Below are 19,839 nucleotides of genomic sequence, written 5' to 3' on the forward strand. Positions count from 1 at the left end.
GGCGGCCTCAGACTGGCGCCGTACCTGCACGCTTCCAGCCGAAGCTCATGCGGACGCTGGGAGCGCGCGCAGCCACGGCCAGAGCGCTGAGCGACACGATGAAGGCGAACAGGTCGGTGCAGAGATGCGCCGCGTCCGTCAGCACGGCGATGCTGTTGGAGATGTACCCGCCTGTGCCGCGCAGCCAGACGCAGGTCAGGCCAACGTGGTGGGAGAGGCCGTGGGAGCGGCGTGAAGGCCGCGCGATGATGTTACCGTAACGGCCAAGCGTTGGCAAGGCAGGAGCAATACAAACCCACAAGAACAGTGTGATAGTTTTGGTCAAACAGGCGAGCGTGCGAAGCAAGGGTATCACCTACGAGCACGCAATGACGCTAGCGGACGTCTAGGGCATCTTGACTGCGGGCCAACAACGGAGATCGACACCATTTACAGCTCTAGGACGGCGGTGTGGGACACCACCAACCCAGCTCAATCCATGAGATTGTTCGATTGGTGGCCAGCCGGTAGCGTAGCGACCGGATCGACATCGTCCAGCATGCATGGTTTTCTTCACAGACAGGGCCGCGTTTGAAGGCTTCCATCCCCTCGTCCCCCTCCCGTGCCCACCACTGGAGCCACGTGTTAAACCCACCAGTGCTGACGTTGTGTATAATCGATACAATCTCCACAGTGTTTACTGATACGGGACATAGAAGGACCCTGGTGTGCTTACACCGGCCTTCGAATGCTGAAACAGCCGATAAATAGCCCGGACTCAAGTCATAGGCCATGTGATACAACCAAAAAAATAACCAAAATATTTCTATAAAAAATAAACAAATAAAACACACAAACCACGACGAAATCGTTCTAACATGTGTCAAGGTGTGTTCTAGTGAAACAGGTGCTCATAATGCCGGGGTGAGTTCTACGTGGTGCGAATCCCCGTGTAATATGCGTGGCAAGCATGCGCACAAGTGCTCCTTACGTTTCTTCTATTTGTACAAAGCATCACTATGCTAGACATTCCGGACTGCAGGCGGCCGTGGAGACTGGGTACTGTAGGCGGAGGTGGAGAATGGGGACTGCAGGCGGAGGTGGAGACTGGGAACTGCAGGTGGGGGTGGAGAATGGGGACTGCAGACGGAGGTGGAGAATGGGGACTGCAGACGGAGGTGCAGAATGGGGACTGCAGGCGGAGGTGGAGACTGGCGACTGCAGGCTTAGGTGGAGACTGGGGACTGCAGACGGAGGTGGAGAATGGGGACTGCAGACGGATGGGGAGAATGGGGACTGCAGGCGAAGGTGGAGACTGGGACCGCAGGCGAAGGTGGAGACTGGGACCGCAGGCGAAGGTGGAGACTGGGACCGCAGGCGAAGGTGGAGACTTATACCATTCACTGCGAGGGTTCGAACCGTAGGCGGAGTGGAGACTTACATGATTTACTACGGGGAGAGGGGCACGAAGGATACAATATGGAAAAACACAGCCTTATTATGTTAAGTCTGTACAACGAGTCTTGGTGATCTGAACCTACCGTTGGGCATCGCTATGAAAAAGCGCTAAAGTGAATGCCCTCTACGAACGGCGCAGAACTCCCCCCCCCCCCCCCCTGACTGAGCATGTTCCCAGACTCTCCACAACTGCCGGCAGCGTGATCTGATCACCACTGAGGGGTTCAAGGTCAGACGCACGGTGGCAGAGGAGCCGCGAGCTGGCGCTGTCGGCTCACCCACGGCCTCGGTGATCATGAAGCAGAAGCAGAGGCTGGTGGCGATCAGCAGCTGCTTGGTGGCCTTGCGGTTGAGGCCGACATCCCGCTGTCTGTGGCAGTGATCTGCCCAAGGTCAGACGGAACGGTTCGCTTCGTGACCTTCGTATCGGGCGTAAAGAGGGGACATTCTTTTCCAGCTCACTTCCCACCCAGCAGCGCAACGGCAGGCTGTAAAAGCGATGCTCGTAGAGGCGAATGCATGCAAATTATGTTCCGTGCAGATAACTACCTAATTCATGGTTCCCATGCACGCCATTTTCGCAATAACCACCACTTTTGTTTGCTTCCTTGATGTACCAATGCCTGCTAACAATAGCGTCGTTTTCAGGCCGTGGGCATAAGCATGCAAGAGGGCGGCCGGCTGGACGCGACACGCTCGGGTGGGGTTACTTTGAACCTGTTGAGGTCTAAAAAATCAGAGAGAGAAAGACACCAAATTAATTGGCAGATAGGGCTATATCTGAACTCGTTTTAGTCAATTTTCAAGTCACTAGGTCGTTACCTTCAGTACAAATAAAGTCAAACGAAGTTAAACTGGTGTCCGAAGTGCCATTTAACCTCTCCACGCAACAAGCTTGTGCCTCAATACCCTTCCCAAGCAAAAGGTCACTTGCGCTACTATCAGGCGAGTAAACTTATCTGATCTTTAAAAAGTGAAAATGTCCAAAATTCTCCGAAATCATTTTGATACATGAATCTATAATCAGTGTTAAGAACTACCCTGGACGACATGTTCCTGAAAGTGACCGGTTGATTCCGGTTATTTTAGGTCAGTAACCTCCCCTGGCCTTCATTGAAGTTAAAAGCATGGATGGGTCGACGTACTTGTGACCAACGAATTGGAACTGAACGCCAAAAACTACCCCATAAAAACTTTAAAAAAGTGGTTTTATTTTGACCATGTTCCGTCGTTCATATTTGACCCAAGGCCGATGGAATAAGTCGTAATCCTGATTTCGATGGCCCGGTGGTCTAAGGAATCACCTCAAAATTACATTGCACTGACTAACATTCCGCTGTCGCATCAGCTTGACAAATACCTGTCAGCAAATGCAAATGCCGTCGCTGACAACTGTAGCCTGACTTTGACCTGCTATGTGTCAGCAGCCTGACGAGGTAGCTCTAATCCGCATACAAAAGATCGACTGCACCGCTGGCTACAGCTTAACAAAGTTTGATGCTGCTGCGCCGCACCGTACACTAGTTATTCGGGAAAAAACTCAGGGGTGAAATCACCCCACCCGAGCGCGTGTCATTGGCCTCAGAATTATTTCCAATACTGAAAGGTTGCATGCAAACTACAACAGCCACAAATAACAACAGCACTGCAAAACTACGGTACGTAAGAGGCGCCAAAGGCCGTCGCCCTCCGTCGGCCCAGCCCAGCCCAGCCCGTCACCCCCCCCCCCCCCCCCCCCCCCCCGGCTACAGCCGCAGGTCTGCTCTGTCCGCGGCGCTCCCTCACCTTCTGGAACATTGCTGCCTTTATCACCGAGACGGGGCCGGCACCACGGCCAGCAGTCCGAGCTGGCGTCAGCATCCACTGCAGCAACGGGGACCAGTCAGCCAGCAGGTCAGGCGCGCCCCGGCCACGCCCAGCGCGCTGTTTGGCAGCGCTGGTCACGTGGTTATGAAAGGCATGAGAGCCGCCAAACCACGGTGAGAACTGGGCGCATGAAAACCTTCTGCACCGGGAACTGCCCCCCGTCCCCGCGACCTAAAGCCCAGCGTCCTAGCCACTTCGTCCCTACGCTCTGCACCGCAAACGACGCGTATGTACTGAACCAACAGAGGCCTCGCTGTTGACGGCAACACCATGACTAGTTGGAACAACATGTTATTGCAGCAGACAGACGCACGCACGCGACCTCAAAACCGCGGCGAGCACAGATCGGTTACATGAGACCGTGAAAAGCCGACATGTGCGCCTGGAAACTTACCAGCACCTGCGCACCGACTGCGGCGCACTGATGCCAGCCGACAGGCTGGGTGGTATTTAGATGCTCTATGGACAGGCTTCTCCAAACTTAACGGTACGCTGACATACACGAGAGGAAATAACGTTCCACAAAAGCTAAGCACAGAGTTGTGCTTGTTTCCGCCACTAGGAATCCAGTTAGCCTCAGCACATGCCCACGGCACATGCAGATAATCTCGACTCGGACCCCAGACGAAGTACCATGATGGGCAACTTTCACGTTGTGGGTTGCGGGTTAATTCCGACTTGAACCCGGGGCAGAGCAGCATAATGGAACACCAAATTGCAACAGCTGCAACTTGCACGTTGTGGGCTGTGGATCTGTGGGCGCTAAGTCCGACTGGGACCCCGGACAGAGCGGCATCATACTTGTACTTGGACATTGTGGCTAGTTACATCCAATCGACGGGAGAATCATGCTGATCAACACAGTATGTTTCAATTTTCCTACAAGTAACCTATGCTGCTTAAGATGCAAAAAGTTAGGTGCAAAAAACTTCCCTCAACCAAACTATGCGTTGTGAAGTCGCATACAACGGCTCGAAGACGGCTGGCGAGCCTCCCCGTTTTCGGCGTGCGTGTGGATTTGTGAAGTGGTGCTTTTCATCCAAATGTTGTTGGAGGCCCACAGCAGACCTATGGAGCAAGAAATAAAGGGGACGGATTTGTATACCTGAACTTTTCGTTCCCTGGGAAAAAAGGTTAACAAGAGGCAGAGCGAGGACATAGGTAAGTGCCTACCGATATGCCTCGTCCCTGTGTTCTTTAAGTTCCTGCCAAATACACGCCCATGACTAATAATATAATTGATATTTCAGAATCAACCGGTGCCATGGCCCAGCAGTTGGGTCAGCCAACCCATGGTTAGGTTAGGTTAGTCTTGACTGAACAATGTTGTAGATCAGTCAAGTGAAGACAGTTGTAAGACAGTAGTAAGACAGTTGGAAGAAAAGCATTCGAACTGCCTTTTTTGGAAAATACCTTCGCCATAACAAAGTGGCTAGTTTTCTTCCATTATCGGAAAATGCCTTCGCCATAATAAAGGGGTACGTTTCCTTCCATGTTTAGCCACACCCCAATGGCCTGATTGTCCAAAGCTGTGGTGGCGGTTGTGGATTAAGATCGGGTCAGCTGTGGTGGCGACTGTGGATGGAGACCCGGCCAGCTGTGATGGCGGCTGTGGATGGAGACCCGGTCAGCTGCGGTGGCGACTGTGAAAGGAGATCGGGTCATCTGTGGTGGCGACTGTGGATGGAGACCCGCCAGCTGTGATGGCGGCTGTGAAAGGAGATCGGGTCAGCTGTTGTGGCGACTGTGCTTAGAGACCCAGCCAGCTGTGGTGGCGACTGTGAAAGGAGATCGGGTCAGCTGTGGTGACGACTGTGGATGGAGACCCGGCCAGCTGTGATGGCGGCAGTGGATGGAGACCCGGCCAGCTGTGGTGGCGACTGTGAAAGAAAATCGGGTCAGCTGTGGTGGCGTCTGTGGATGGAGACCCGGCCAACTGTGGTGGCGGCAGTGGATGGAGACCCGGCCAGCCGTGATGGCGGCTGTGGATGGAGACCCGGCGGAAGGAATCGACTCCGCCCCGACTCAAAGCAAATTTGGCTGATTCCAGATCCCACTGCGACACCATCCGGGCTGAAGCAAATGACTGGTTGACGATGCACGAGTTGTACCATTCGGCCGCCACATTCCTCCAGCATCGTCAACCAGTCATTTGCTTCAGCCCGGATGGTGTCGCAGTGGGATCTGGAATCAGCCAAATTTGCTTTAAGTCAGGGTGGAGTCGATTACTCTGAGGGTGTATGGGTCAGGGATGAATCTGATTCAAACGTATTGGATAAATAATAGGAGTATTCTGGCTCTTTAGAAGTGCAGCGAATGTAATTATGGTTATGATAAAATAAATTTATCTTAACATATAAAGAATTATATATATATATATATAGATTGATAGATTGATATATAGATAGATAGATAGATAGATAGATAGATAGATAGATAGATAGATAGATAGATAGATAGATAGACAGATAGATAGATAGATAGATAGATAGATAGATAGATAGATAGATAGATAGATAGATAGATAGATAGATAGATAGATAGATAGATAGATAGATAGGTAGGTAGATAGATAGATAGATAGATAGATAGATAGATAGATAGATAGATAGATAGATAGATAGATAGATAGATGATAGATAGATGATAGATAGATAGATAGATAGATAGATAGATAGATAGATAGATAGATAGATAGATAGATAGATAGAGAGAGAGAGAGAGAGGGGAGAGAGAGAGAGAGAGAGAGAGAGAGAGAGAGAGAGAGAGAGAGATATATATATATATATATATATATATATATATATATGCATACATTTTACTGAGTTCAGTTCCAATCCGCGGCGTGGCGTCAGTGGCACTGACGGGTGCGCTCGGCTACCACGGCCGTGTGTCGGTATGTTCTTTGCCGGATTCAGGTAGTGCGCTGTCCGATCCAGCGGTGGAAGTGAAGGCTGCTAACGTTAAAGAACGGTAAAGCTATAAAAAAGCGGCCCTGGGTACATTTTCGGAGCTAGTTTTGGTGTCCCAGCTAAGGCATGCACCGACTTCCCCTTCTAACAACTAACATTGCGTTGTGGAACATGTGTCGCATAGTGGCAAAGTTTTTTTTTTGGGGGGGGGGCGGGGGTCTGGAGACTCCAACGTTGATGTAGAAGTTTATCAAATCTTGGTAGAGACTAGTTTTTAATGGAATTTGGTGTGTACGCCTAGCTTTTTTCGTTTCTTTCATTTAGCCTTTTCAGGCGCCTAGTTGGTTTACTTACCTACGAACCAAATCACATGCACGAACAAAGAATAGAGTAGAGAATGCACAAAGCCCATATATACTATGATCTGGGGGCATGTTTGTACATCGCGTGAGTCATGCACAGCTGTCAATTTTTGCTTGACCTCACAATCCGAATTGAACACAATAGGTTGGCAAGTATGGTTCCTGTCTCAGACACAAACCCCCTTCCCAAATATTGCTCATGATCAAATGTTGACTAGCACGGTGATATCAGCCATGCGGAGAAGCTAGAGTACCGCCGCTGCTGAGCTCCAGACCCTTTGGCTCAGATTAACACTGACATAATCACAGCCACCGCCACAACCATCACCGCAGCTGGTCCACCATCTCCACCCACAGCCACCCAAACCAGGGGCGCGGAACCAGGGGGTACTACGAGTGAAACGGGCTGATCCCCCCACACTTCTGAGCAATATAATTGGCCCTTGGAATGTTGACTGGAAAGAAAAAGTCTATAGAGAGGCATATCAGCCCCACCCCCAGGCTAATGCTCTGTCTGCCAGGATCGGCTCTGTCTTCGGGCTAAGCTGCGCCAGCTTGCATGCAGCTGTTATGTAACGGGTGGGTACTTATTCACAGAGCATGGCCGCCGTGCAGGGCGATGACCCTCGCCCGGCACATGCAGAGGCAGCGGCACCGCCGGCCATCCGGGCCGGCCCGGTCCGTGACCGCCCTGTGTGGGGCCTGAGCGTGACGTCATCAAGGACAGCAGATACGGCTGGCGCGGAAAGCTTTCCAGCGAGCGGGGAAAGCAAGATCATGGGGACAGAGTAACCCTTTATGTTGTCTTTCGTTACAGGGACAGGGACCTAGTTTGTTAAGTAAATTAACGGGAGCAAAACCATTGTTTGTGATCAAGGCTGACCGCAAAGAAAAAAGATGTTTTGCTACGGATGGCTTTTTGTTTCATAATCTTGAATTTAATCGTACTGTAACGTTTGCGGTACATTATGATTTGGTCCCGCGGGGTCAAATCCACAAAAATCAAATAACAAATTTGTAAACGATGACGAAATAAGGACTTCCCAGCGAAGGTCATCGACCAACATGTCATTTTGGTAGGCCTGACCACAAGCAGCAGGTTTCACCCTTAACCGTCCCATCTTTTGTGCGTTTCAGATGTGGAAACGACTTAAGTGCCAGTGTTATGCTGACCTGATACGAATATATCATGCAAGCGTGAAAAGGGCTTGCACGTAGGTATTGCCTGGATGTGCTGCTCGGACAAGAGGAGCATTTGATTCCCGACAAAAAAAGCTTGGAACTCACGAAACCTCAAGATTGAGAACCAATCTCTTCAAACATGTTGAGGACCCTCGAACATTTCGCACATGAAGTAGTCACAGAAAACTGCTGTTTCGGACAACAATTAAAATTAGCTGTCATCGTGTCCGCCAAATCGCGACCATGTTATCATCGAGCGTGTCTGGTCAAATGAAGGTATTTGAGGTACAGCGGTATAAACAGGTTTAGGTGCATGGTAGACAGAAACGTCGCGACCTTTGGACGCCAGCCTTCGCTGAGGCTTCGCCCTTTGGACGTCTGCCTTCGCTGACGTTGATATTGACCACGAGGATGTAAACGCCTCGCCGCCAATGGTGACAGAGCGACTATGTAGACCTTTCCCCATGTTGATCTTGCCAGTATATATAAAACTAACTGCCCGATATACCCAATTAATTGGTAAGACGAGATGGGAAAAGCGGATAGCCAATGCAGTTCACGCGCCTTAAATCTCGGTAACCAACTGAGGGAAAAGCGGCACGTGCATCATTTTAGTTTCTCGTAACTCACCAGGAATGTAGGCAGGGGAAACAGGGGGTGCGTGCCCCCCACCCTACCCTTTTAGGTTCCGGGGGGCCGTTTGGGCCTCTCCGGACCGACGATCAGGAGCCCGACTGGTGGGCCTGAACGGCCGGCTGGATGTCTTATTAGGTAATTCCGGCCCGCAAGACAGGACCCTCGAACGTCGGTCACAGGGTCTTTTGCGCCGCTGGGGTGCTCCCCGTGACGATGCGTATCCCTACGTCCGTCAGAGACAATCAATACCGAACATCAATGGAGGTCTCTTGCATTTGTCAGGATCCTTGAAGCAGTGAGGGACCCCTTGTGTCGGTCAGGGGACCACTGTGTCTAACTGGGTATTCTGTGTCAGCAAGGCCAGCGGTCTATTTCCACGGTGAAGACAGTCCGGCCGGCCCCTTAATGTCAGAGGGTCTCTTGCATTGGTCGAGACCCCGGAAATGAAACGAGATACCTCATAGGGCAACGAAAGTGTCCACAACGAGACAATGGAAGGGCCTGGTGCCAGTCAGGGCCAGAGGCCCCAGTACGGAACAGAGACCTCATTCCATTTCCGTCAGGGGCCGATAGGTCGGACCGCAGTTCCTGTACCAATGGTTGGACCCTCTACACCGGCAGGGGATCATTTTGAGTCAGTGAGGGACCCTGTGTCGGTCAATGAAGGCCTGAAGGTCAATGTAGGCAGGGGGAAACAGGGGGCGCGTGCCCCGCCCCCCCCCCCCTCCCCACCCCCTTAGGTTCCGTGGGGCCGTTGGGGCCCCGCGGACCTACCAATGGTCTCCATTGGTATGTCCTCCCACCGACGGTCTCCATTGGTATGTCCACCCATCGATGGTCTCCAGTGGTATGTCCACTCACCGATGGTCTCCAGTGTTATGTCCACCTACCGATGGTCTCCAGTGGTATGTCCACCTACCGATGGTCTCTATAACAAACAGGTCTCCATTGAATCGATTCGACGGCCCGTAACCGCCTGGCCCGGTCGATTGGCCTCCTGCGTCAGGCAGGGGACCGATGTATGACGTTTACGTCTGAGGCCCTCCGGATCGACCGAGGAGGCCCGGTCCCGTATCGGCACAATGACAGCCCGTAGCCATCCCGCACTCGGACGGAAGGCTTTTCAGCCTCTGACCGGGAAAGGTTAGAGGCTGAAAATGTCCCCGAACGTTCTTCCCACGAGATTTCCTGCCCAGGAAGACAAGGGGCTTTTTAGTGTTGAATATGGTGTATATAAATAGGTCACACATTTGCATTGACACGTCCAACATGGGTTTGAGCGCGCGCGATCACAATCTTTGGGAGCCAAACCGCTGATGCCCGGCGTTGCAGTCTCCATCAAATCGAGCGGCATTGGTTGTCGCAGTTGGCGGCAGGTTGTGGGAGGCGGGCGCACAAGAACAGTCATGTGTTGAGAAATGATGCTTCCGGAAGCCTGCCAAAGTTAATGCCTACACTGCAAAAGGTATGGAGGGGTATTAATTTCGCCATTTCAGCTGTGAAGTTAATTCTCTGATGAACTAACGATCTCAGCAAAACGAAGCAAAACTTCACGAGTAGAATGCTTGGCATTGTAATTTTTCAGAAACCAGGTATTGGGGGCAAGTTAGAGCTATCTTATCGGCCCAGTCTCCACCCCCACCACCCATAAAAAGGAAAATTCACAGGTGACGACCCTGGTCAGGCCAACCAACCACAGTATATACAAATGAATATATATATATATATATATATATATATATATATATATATATATATATGTACATGCAGTCTTGCTTACGGCGTTAGCAATTCTCTACACACCGGCCCTGGGCGTTGCCTCACAGCCGATACCCCATTTCACCGAAACGTCAGCGGGGAAAGATGCAATCTACGACGCAGTTTAACCTAGGGAATGCGTGACATCACTAACCATCTTGCATTACATGATGAAAATGACGACGTGAATCACTGCTGAAAGCGTACTAACACGGGATAAACGCAGAGACCACTGCCGTGTCGCCACTCCGATGAGTTGCCGTTTCGTTTTGTTTACAGTTCCCGGTGGTTTCGTCAGGCGGTCGGGCCATACGTCACAGCCGGCTGTTGGGGCGTGCGCGGAACTTGCCACACTTCCTGACGCTGGGAGATATTCCCGATGTCGTCGCATCACCGGCTATTGGATGTCATATCTGCGCAGTGAATCCTGCGTCGCATCTTCCCCGATGGCGCGCTTAGCTGGGTGTCGTAGTCTACGCGCGAGCCGACAAATCTAGCTTCTTACCCTTCGCCAACTTTGGTGCTTTCGTGCCGGGAGCCCAGCGCGTGAGAGCAGGGCACGCGGCGCTAGAGGGAGCTCTGCTTCACGTTGTTCTGAGTGTTGTACAAGAAGAGCTTCAAGTTGCGACGGTGGCCGTACACGTGATCTTAAAATTTCACTAGCCTTTATACAAACTGTGTTCTACTGTTCAGCTGCAAGATCGAGACAAACGAGTTTAAATCGCTCCTCTGCCGTCCTTGCACTGGTTTTACATGAACTCAAAGCTGGTTCGAGTCAAAGCAAACCTTCGTTTGCATCCAAGGAGGTCATCAGCTGAGGTCATCTGAGGTCATCTTAGCATACGCTATTCGCTTGGCTTTGGATAATCTTGCGCTTTCAAACTTTATGCACCTGACTGCCACGATGGCAACGACGAATTGGTACGCCCACACAGCGTTCATATGAGGATTTGAAAGACGTGAGCTCGACCCCAGATGATCCGCTGCCAATGTGAGTAGCCTGGTTAGCGATAGCGCACTGCCGTAAGCTATTTCATATCAGCTTTAAGGCATGACATGGTGTGTCTTTAACTTCAAAAGACCTGCAAAAGGCCACAGTCCTTGATAGTGTGTATCATATTGCCTTGTGGGCATTTACCTTTCAAAAATGATGCCCGGGTATTGCGACGCTCTCCTCAAGCGCCAGGTCGCCATCACAGAAGCAACTCAGAATGACTCGCGGATTGGACTTGCCCGCCGTGGATTCTGGCCGCGGTTGGGCTGAGTCATCTAATCTTTGCCGGGACACCCCGGCCCGGCTCTGCCCTGACCCTCGCAGGCTTCCCATACTCGCGTCATCAAGTGCCACAAAAGCGGGTCCGGTGGGGGGGGGGGGGGGGGTGCAGGGGGATAGTTCAGGGGAAAGCGTAAGGCGGGGGGGGGGGGGAACAGGACCGAGGGGTGGTACAGGACCAGGGATGGTACAGGGCCGGGGGTGGAACAGAATCAGGGGCGGTATAGGGCTGAGGGTGTAAAGGGCGGGGGGGGGGTGGTATAGGACCGGGGTTGGTAGAGGACGGGGGAGCAGACAGCAAGGGATTAGCGGAACACACAGGAGCTCAAAATCCCGTTGAAAACAATGCATTAGCGATAATTGGCCAGACACCACGTAGTCGTACTGTTCTTTGAACATACGTTATTTGAGTAAAACATCGAAAAGTAGGTGACATATCACCTTCATAATTCATGCATGCTTACACCTTAAAGACGAAACGTTACCTGGCGTTGCCAGGAGAGAAGTTCCATAAAGCAGCGCGCATGCTTAAAACGCGGGCTCAGTGTTATCGTCTGACAACTCTGCACTGCCAATAAGCGGATCAATGCCACAGTTGGGCAAACTTGTCTGGCGGCCGATTCCGCCATGGAATGCAGACACAAATATATAGAAGGATAGGTGCGTTTTTAGGACCTTCCACACAGTGCACTGCCTAGACCACACGTCAATGTACATGCGGCAGCCACAGAAGATAGCGCAGACAACGCATGCGACGGTGGCACACCACACGACGACGTTTGTTTACCTACTTGACAAACAGACGTCAAGATTGTCCACCCGCACCCGCACGTCCGCAACCTCCGTTCGCCAGATCCGCCAAAAATAAGCGATCGGCGCCCAAACCAAACCCGGACACGCGGCAGCTGCCCGACGGTCATTGCTCGAGTGGCAAGAGCGGACACCGCCAATAATCTGAAAGTGGTGTTTACTGAGCTGAAAACAATTCTGATGAAGCTGATCAGCACGTTAATAGTTGTGCACATAACATGGCGATACGGAGGTGAGACGCAGCATGGGTACGGCTCCGTCACATCCCTGCACCTCCTCGTTGGGTAACGCGATACATCGTCAGGGAATGACAGTGAGCAACGCGCCGCAAACCTTATACGTGTATTCTTGTTGCATTGTAGGTTGGGATCGGAAATAAACAAGTCACAAGATGATTGATAGGACCCTCATGAGAATGTATGGTGACTCGTACCGAACACCGGGACTCCTTGCATACCAAATTGAATTCCTGTTGTCCTGGGTCGGCAACTGATTGTATCAGAGCAATAAACGTGATCCATCCAGCCGGATGTCTTTCTGCCCAACGGATCTAACCGAGTGCTACTTTGCAAACTTGTTTGCCGTCGGGTCAACCAGACAAAACGCTAAAAATGGCACGGAAATTTCCTGGCATGTATTTTTGCCGATGCGCCAAATGTAGGAAATGCTAAGAACTAAGTTGTTAAGTACATGTACAAGTAACATTATACATACATAAGACAGTAAAGCGTTAGCCTTATTCGTCGCCGAATACGCAGGAGAAAGGAGAGATAGATGCATTACGATATTGTGTTCATCATCTCTCCGTTCTCCTGGTCATTTGACCAGGAATGAGGCTGGTGGCACTGTCTTATGGAAATGCTAATAGGTCGAAACGCATATTTACCAAACATCGATTTGACGAAATATTATTTCCTCGAAAGCTAACTTGCCGAAATGAACGTAAGCCGAATGTGAATAACCGAGATGTTGATAAGTACAATGCTGATTTGCCCAAATGATCTTCCGTCGAATGTTAACCAGTTAAAGCGTGTTTAGGTTGGATGTGACTTAGATAAAATGTTCTCTAGTCGAATGCTTTCTTCTGAAATGTGCTTCGGTCGAAAACTAACTTGCCAAGATATTCTTTAATCAAACGCTACTTAGATGAATGTATTTAAGCCGAATACTGATCATATTAATGTCCTTTAGCCGAATGCCAATTATATTAATATCCTTTAGTCGAAAGCTTAGGTGTCAAAATGCTGTAAATGGATTGCACACGAAGGCCAGTTCATCCTCGCTCTTTTCTTCACCGTCGCGCTACACGAGGCCTCAGCATGCCCCCAAAGAGTTCGAAAACCACAAAACCCAAAGGCACGGGAAGATGGCAGCAAAAAGCTATTGGCAAACTGAATCAGACATGTGTGACCGAACAAAGGCAGTTGTGACTTTCGACAGCTTTAGCCAGATGCACCCTCCTGCTGCCGCGAGGGCTAAGCATGCTACGACAGCATGGGTAACAGTGTTTAAGATCTATTAACATCTACAGGATGGGCTCTAAAAGGACATCGACCGATGTAATTTGCAATGTGTCATGCCAAATCAGACGGGTCAGACAGCTAAATCAAGGGGCAAACGAGTCAAACCAAAGCTAATCATTTCATGTCATTAGCAGCAATGCTTATGCCCCACCAACTCGGCTATCAATGCATCACGTAATTCATTAAGCGACCATTATGGTCTCAGGGCATAATGAATACAGATAATTTTCCGTCGTTCAATTCATATCTCAACCAGATGAATTCCGTTCATTGACTATTCGCAGCATTTACCTTCGCCCAATTGCCGTTCATCAAGTTCACATTTCGACAAAAAGCTTTTTGGGTTAATCGATAGTTCGGTGGCTTCATTCGTATAATTGTCATGGACCTAGCGTCGGCTATCACCTAACAAGAAGTTCTAAAAATTAACATTTCGACAGTTTACACGCCGTCAAAAAGACACGCAAATAAGTTTTTATACCGCTTGCTATGTCGTTTGCCTATTTCAATTGGCGGCAAAAAACAATCGAATCTTTCACATTGAGTAAAATAACATTCCTAAGTTCTTACGAGGAATATTCTGTAGATAGATAAAACAGCAGTAATAGCGTTACTCCTCGGAGTAACACCAGGGGCACAAATTTATATATTATTAACGCACCTATGTCTCCATTCTCCTGTTTTTTCCGAGGAATAAGGCTAGTACCCTGTCCTATCTAAAACGACGTTCGATGAAACGACATCCTACAATTTTTCCCAGAACCGCAAATGATGGACACTGAAGCCTTCAGGTTCGCCCTACGGTGTTGGGGCTGAAAGCCGCTCCCAATGTTTTTTTTTCCGGAATTCCATGTTAACAGTTTGGAGCACGAAGCTGAAATTAACAACGCCCAAATTCCCCCACTTTATCCACATTTTGTTATAATATATTGGTGTTGACCCAGACAGCTCATAATATCTGACGCGTCTTTATAGATCATGTTGGTATTTTGTTGTAAAGCGACGGAAAGCGCCTATTTCTCGTAGGAAATGCACTGCAAAGGAATTTCCCGACCTCTAATCTCGCAGATGCCAATCTAAAGTGCATTTTTATTGTGCTGGCGGCTTTTGTAAATTCAGGTGATACAAGTTCAGGCAGCTAATACTTAGTCAAACTTTGAACTTCCTGACTTTATGTTCGTCGTTTGAAAGTCATAAAATTTAAACCATAATGTCACACATCTTACTGCTTGAGAATCTGTTTCTCTCCTTTTTCAAACACCGTTTTCCTCGTCGACGCGCGAGTTGTTAGGCCCTTTATAAAGACGGATGCTGCATGCAACGATGCAACGATCGCCCTAATCTCTTTGACCTAGCATGCCGCATCGCAGGTCACATGTGTTGATGTCCAGCGACAACTATCTGACATACTCTTTCAACACTCATTTCAGGTCGGCTTCCGCACTGTCGCAGTATGCTTGACTTTTCGGTAACACGAGGGATCTATGAGGTACTAATACGACCCCTTTGACTGGATTTGACTAATCGATATAATAATGTCACCATCATTTCATCATACGTTCCTGATGCAGCTTGGCCAAAGATTTCCAACACATTTTTCCGCCTGGTTCAGGCTTGCTGGTTTTCGAGATCTCTTACTCCCCTCCTCGAAGCGTGACAATGAAAAAAAACTTCCGGAGGGAGAGGGCTAATGCGTCTGTGGTAGCCAGTGCTACTAGTGCAGATGCAGCTACCACTTTTGTCGTTACAAGCAGAGTTTATGGTTTTGGAAAAAAACATGACGTGCACTGTGAGAAGCTCGACTAGACACAGACGATCATTTTGACGTCATAGCATTCCAAGGAAACTCACGGAAATGACGCGGCGCTCCGCTACGCCTTCTTGGTCCTATGCACAGGGTTCCCTTGAGTGGTAGTTCTGAAAATATCTGCTTACCTAGTCTTAAAGCTAGAATCAAATCAGCCCACGACACCCTTATGCCATGATTTCCAACTGACTGGAGCGTGGCGATGTCACGTCAGGGCGTTTTGGAAATCGTGTAATGTTCCCAGACCGCTTACGTCGCACCATATTATCACAATATGGCTGGATGGAGATAGTGAGTGCAAAGCTAAGGTCAAGGTTATGTATGGTCATGGAACGACCCCAAACGTGTTCAGATTATTTCACGGAAATAAATGGTGGCAGACTTTTAATTAAAGAGGTCATGACCTGTCCACGTCTGGAGCGTCAAATGGAAGCGAAAGAAACTGTGATTTACCCGTGTATAACTTAGCATGAGGGGTCACTCGTCAGATGTCACCTGGCCATGACCTGAATGAAAGAAATGGATATCACGCTGGTTTATGGCTCCATTGTTTTCATTCGTGGCTTAACACACTGGCTGAGAATAAGTCGTCGAAAAATCTGCAATTTGGCTTTGAAACTACTGTGCATTGTGTAAAGGATTTAACTACATTGGTGTAACTCCGCTAGGAATTGCATAACTTTGCGAAAGATTGTGACGTTAAGAGTTCTGCGTGTTATTTGATTTGCAATTTTGTAATGGCAAATGTTTCCAAAGCAGTACCCGCTAGCCCACTAGCGTAGCTACGCGATAAACCTCAAATTGCATCGCCCGTTTGCACTTGCTGCAATGCGAGCCCGTCTATCGCTATGCGGCTTTCCACGTGCGAAGGAAACGTTACAATATAAGCTGTGCAAGTCATGAGATGTAAACGCACAAATAAGCCAAGTGCCTTCCACAAACACCCAAATAAATCTAACGCTGAACCTTCGAAAAAAGTACGCCGTCAGGAACGATGTCCTTTCTGGATTGAGCTATTGAGCTATATTGAGCTATATATTGAGCTGGGCCTGCCAAATGTTGTTTAAATTTTTTTTCTTCTAGTACGAGCGGACAATTCTGATGATTAAAAGGAGCTTTTAAACACAACAAACCTCGATAACTGCAATATGGCGACTATTGCACTTGCCTTCGGTTGCAGTATAATGGGTAAGCATATTAACAAAAATGAAAGTAGTCTATCGCGTGCTGGCATTCCAAGGAGTCTACGATAAAAACTTTTCCAAAAAATGTAGCATAAAAACGAGTAAAAATGATACCATATGGATTTCAAGAACATGCCGAAGCTTGCGATACCTATAGTTGGCATAAAACCATTGCAGGATAGCACCGATCCGTTTGTATACATTCACAGACGACCTCCACAAAACATTACATGCATGATGCATGAATCTGAGGGCAACAGCAGCAGATTGTTGCCCTCAGATGCAGGTACTTTATCCGGAAGACGTGGCCGAGACCAACACTGTTGCCCGAGGTGAAGATCAGGACAACATTGTTCTATCAGAGGGCCACAGCGACGTCATCAGGATCAACGATCTGGCGATATGAAGTGAATACTTGGCGAAGTGAAGCCATCAACGCTCTGCTTGGCACCTCAGATATAAGCCTGGTAAAATTGTTTTTCAGCTATGTTGGGTCTTTCGTCACCGAGTGTGGGTTCTCTTGCTTGCAAGTAGTGCAAAAATGTTGTCACTGCACCTTCCATAATCTGTTTCGTGCGTTTGACTGGCGTCCGTTTACAATAATATCAAGTTCATAGCCTTTAAACATAATCGGGCCCATCACAGTATTAAAGGACATTCTGTCATTCTTTACCACGATAAATGAAAGGGAACAAAGCCGGTTACAGCACAACTTGCAACCATTTCATATCCTAAAATTTGCCTAGAACGGTAGCCGGCATCCGCGTTTGAAAAAAAAAACAAAGCACACAAATGGTCACGTGATACGCAGCATTACCTTTTTATAAGACAATTTCTTGTGTAAGACTTTGGTGGATCTAATATTATTGCTCGCTGCAAAATGTCAAGCCTAAATTCCTTTACGATCCAAGTGAAACGAAAAAACGAGATTTTGCATTTTCCCGGCAGTGCTTGCCTTTCAGTCTCGACGTCTGGGCATTCGCAACAGCCCATTTCCCTGAAGTGAGCCTCAGAACTGAAGAAGGAATCTGAACAAGGTCATGCGCCAATGGCAAGAGGCTATGACAACAGCCTTTCGCGGTTAGTGTAGGGTAGATATTTCCTACAGCTATTTCGATCAATTAGCCTAGTGACGGAAAGAAATGCCCAATTTCCTGTTCGCGTAGTGGCAAGTGGTCCTGTTTATGTTATTAGGCATAGCCGTTCACGACATATGCGTTCAGACCTATCTCGCAACTTACGCCGGAACTGTTTTTTTAGGGAAGATTCGGTAGTTCTCGCGATGTCACGTATGTGCATTGTAGGACCTGAGACGACTCAGAAGAGCCGAGTACACTTGGCTTTCACTGTCAGGCGACCGTCTTCTCTAGGTTGCGATTCTGCGTGTGGGATGAAGCACTCAAGCTCAATTTTAACTCTCATAACACTTACCAGACCAGATGTCATTACAACAAAAAGTGCTACTAGCGCTCCAGAGGCACTCTACTGCTAAAAATGGAAGATTTAAACCAAAAACAGTAGCTCCGCTCATGAAAGTAAGGTACACATTGGTAACGTTTTTAGTACGCGGGGGTCTCTCGCACGCTAGTCAACACTATGTTAGGAACAAATGTGATTAACTGTATGCCAGTGGTCATACTTTAGGTGGCTAGCGGCTGTGAGCTCGTTGCTTCTTTTGGCTTGTTTCAGACGTCCAACATTTCATAATTGGCATGCAGTTGATCACGTTGGCTCTTATTAAAATGACGAACACTTCTAATGCGTTCAAAAGCGGAACATCCTAGCCTTTCGTACTTTTCACTTATTTTTACAAGGTGCTCACGGCGATTGTCGTGAATATGGTGGTCGCGACTGTCAGAAGCCAGTGTAGTGCTGTTACAACACGTCGGTGGAGTAACTTGGACCCTAAAATAATTAAAATTATTATCCTTTTGTATTGATATTGCCGCAGCAGCACTACACAGTGCTCGTATTAGGCGTAACTAGTCCTGATGTTTCACTAAACTTCATTTTTGAAACATGCCCCAAAGGCGGGACACTGCCTTGAACCGCGGCGGCACTTCGGTTTTGATCACGACTCGGCGGGCGTCTTCGACTTACCCGGCAAGACGAAGCTCTCTTGGTAGGAGATGCCGTTGCCGGTATCGCCGGCTCCATAGCCGGGCTTCCGGCTGGAAGACAGCAGGGGACCCTTCTCACCGACTCCCATCTTGCCAAGTTGCCCACGCACGGTTCTGGCACGAGGAGTCGCTTGCACGCGACCTACGACTGCGGGATCGCCTACAGAAGGTCCTGGTCAGAGAGGCCCAGCAACCCCAGGCTGAGATCTGCTGTCCAGCTTTCTGTGCCGTCACAAACTTCCCCACGCCGTCCCCGCCTGCTCTTCACGGACGTGCGCCTCTCCACAGCGCCCGTGCCTAGTTACTCAGCCCCTCGCCTTAGCGCAGGACCGATCCGCTGACTCAGCCGCTGGCGTTCCCCCAACGCTGCGCCGGTCGGCCTCAGAGCAGCAGGTGTTCCCCTTCTGGAGGCGACACCCGACGACGCAAGACTGGCGGCCGCGCGGCGCCCGCCGAGCCTCGAGGCGCGAGAAGTACGTGGCGTCCGGCAGGCGGCCGCCAAGCGGCCGAGGCCAATCCGATGCCGCCCAGGTACGTGCGCAGCTATCATAACGCTGCGCAGCCGGCGTAGCGTTCGTAAGGTCGCGGCCCCGGCAGCGGACGGTCGGCGTGAGTCGTACGCGCGCCAAGCGTGGCGCGGGCCGCGAGATATCGGGTAAAAAGCCGTGCTTGGCCCATGGCTAACCCGGCAATGCTTGCAGAGTGGTGAAGGCGGCTGAACTGGGAGGGGGAGCCGGCGCAGCTACGGCTGTTGACGTTGCACGGAACCAGATCACGTTTGGTGCGTCTGAGCAAGCAGTGCTAGGGTGTATTATCTTATTCGTTTTGATTTGGATAGTTGGATTCCAATTGTGGTACGTTATTCAGTGTCAGTGGTGTAAACTGCAGCTGCAACTAGGCAACTGTCGCATGAGCCTTTGTGAGAGCAACATGTGTACCAGTGAGAAGCTGATGGCATTGAAATAATGA

General features: G+C 49.5%; 1 protein-coding gene across 1 annotated transcript in view; it reads right to left on the minus strand.

Annotated features, from left to right (window-relative positions):
• Positions 1-19,287, minus strand: part of LOC119107199 (zinc transporter 2) — a 34,698-nt gene extending 15,411 nt beyond the window's left edge. The window contains exons 1-4 of the mRNA XM_037230593.1: positions 18,851-19,287; positions 3,223-3,300; positions 1,716-1,820; positions 25-171 (exon numbers count right to left, since the gene is read on the minus strand). Of these exons, the coding sequence (XP_037086488.1) occupies positions 25-171; positions 1,716-1,820; positions 3,223-3,300; positions 18,851-18,959 (439 nt within the window). The 5' untranslated portion in view covers positions 18,960-19,287. The remainder of the gene's footprint in view (positions 1-24; positions 172-1,715; positions 1,821-3,222; positions 3,301-18,850) is intronic.
• Between the last annotated feature and the right edge of the window lie 552 nt (positions 19,288-19,839).

This window comes from Pollicipes pollicipes, unplaced genomic scaffold (genome assembly GCF_011947565.3).
Source record: "Pollicipes pollicipes isolate AB1234 unplaced genomic scaffold, Ppol_2.1 Scaffold_6686;HRSCAF=7923_pilon_pilon_pilon, whole genome shotgun sequence".
Lineage (NCBI taxonomy): Eukaryota > Metazoa > Arthropoda > Thecostraca > Pollicipedomorpha > Pollicipedidae > Pollicipes > Pollicipes pollicipes.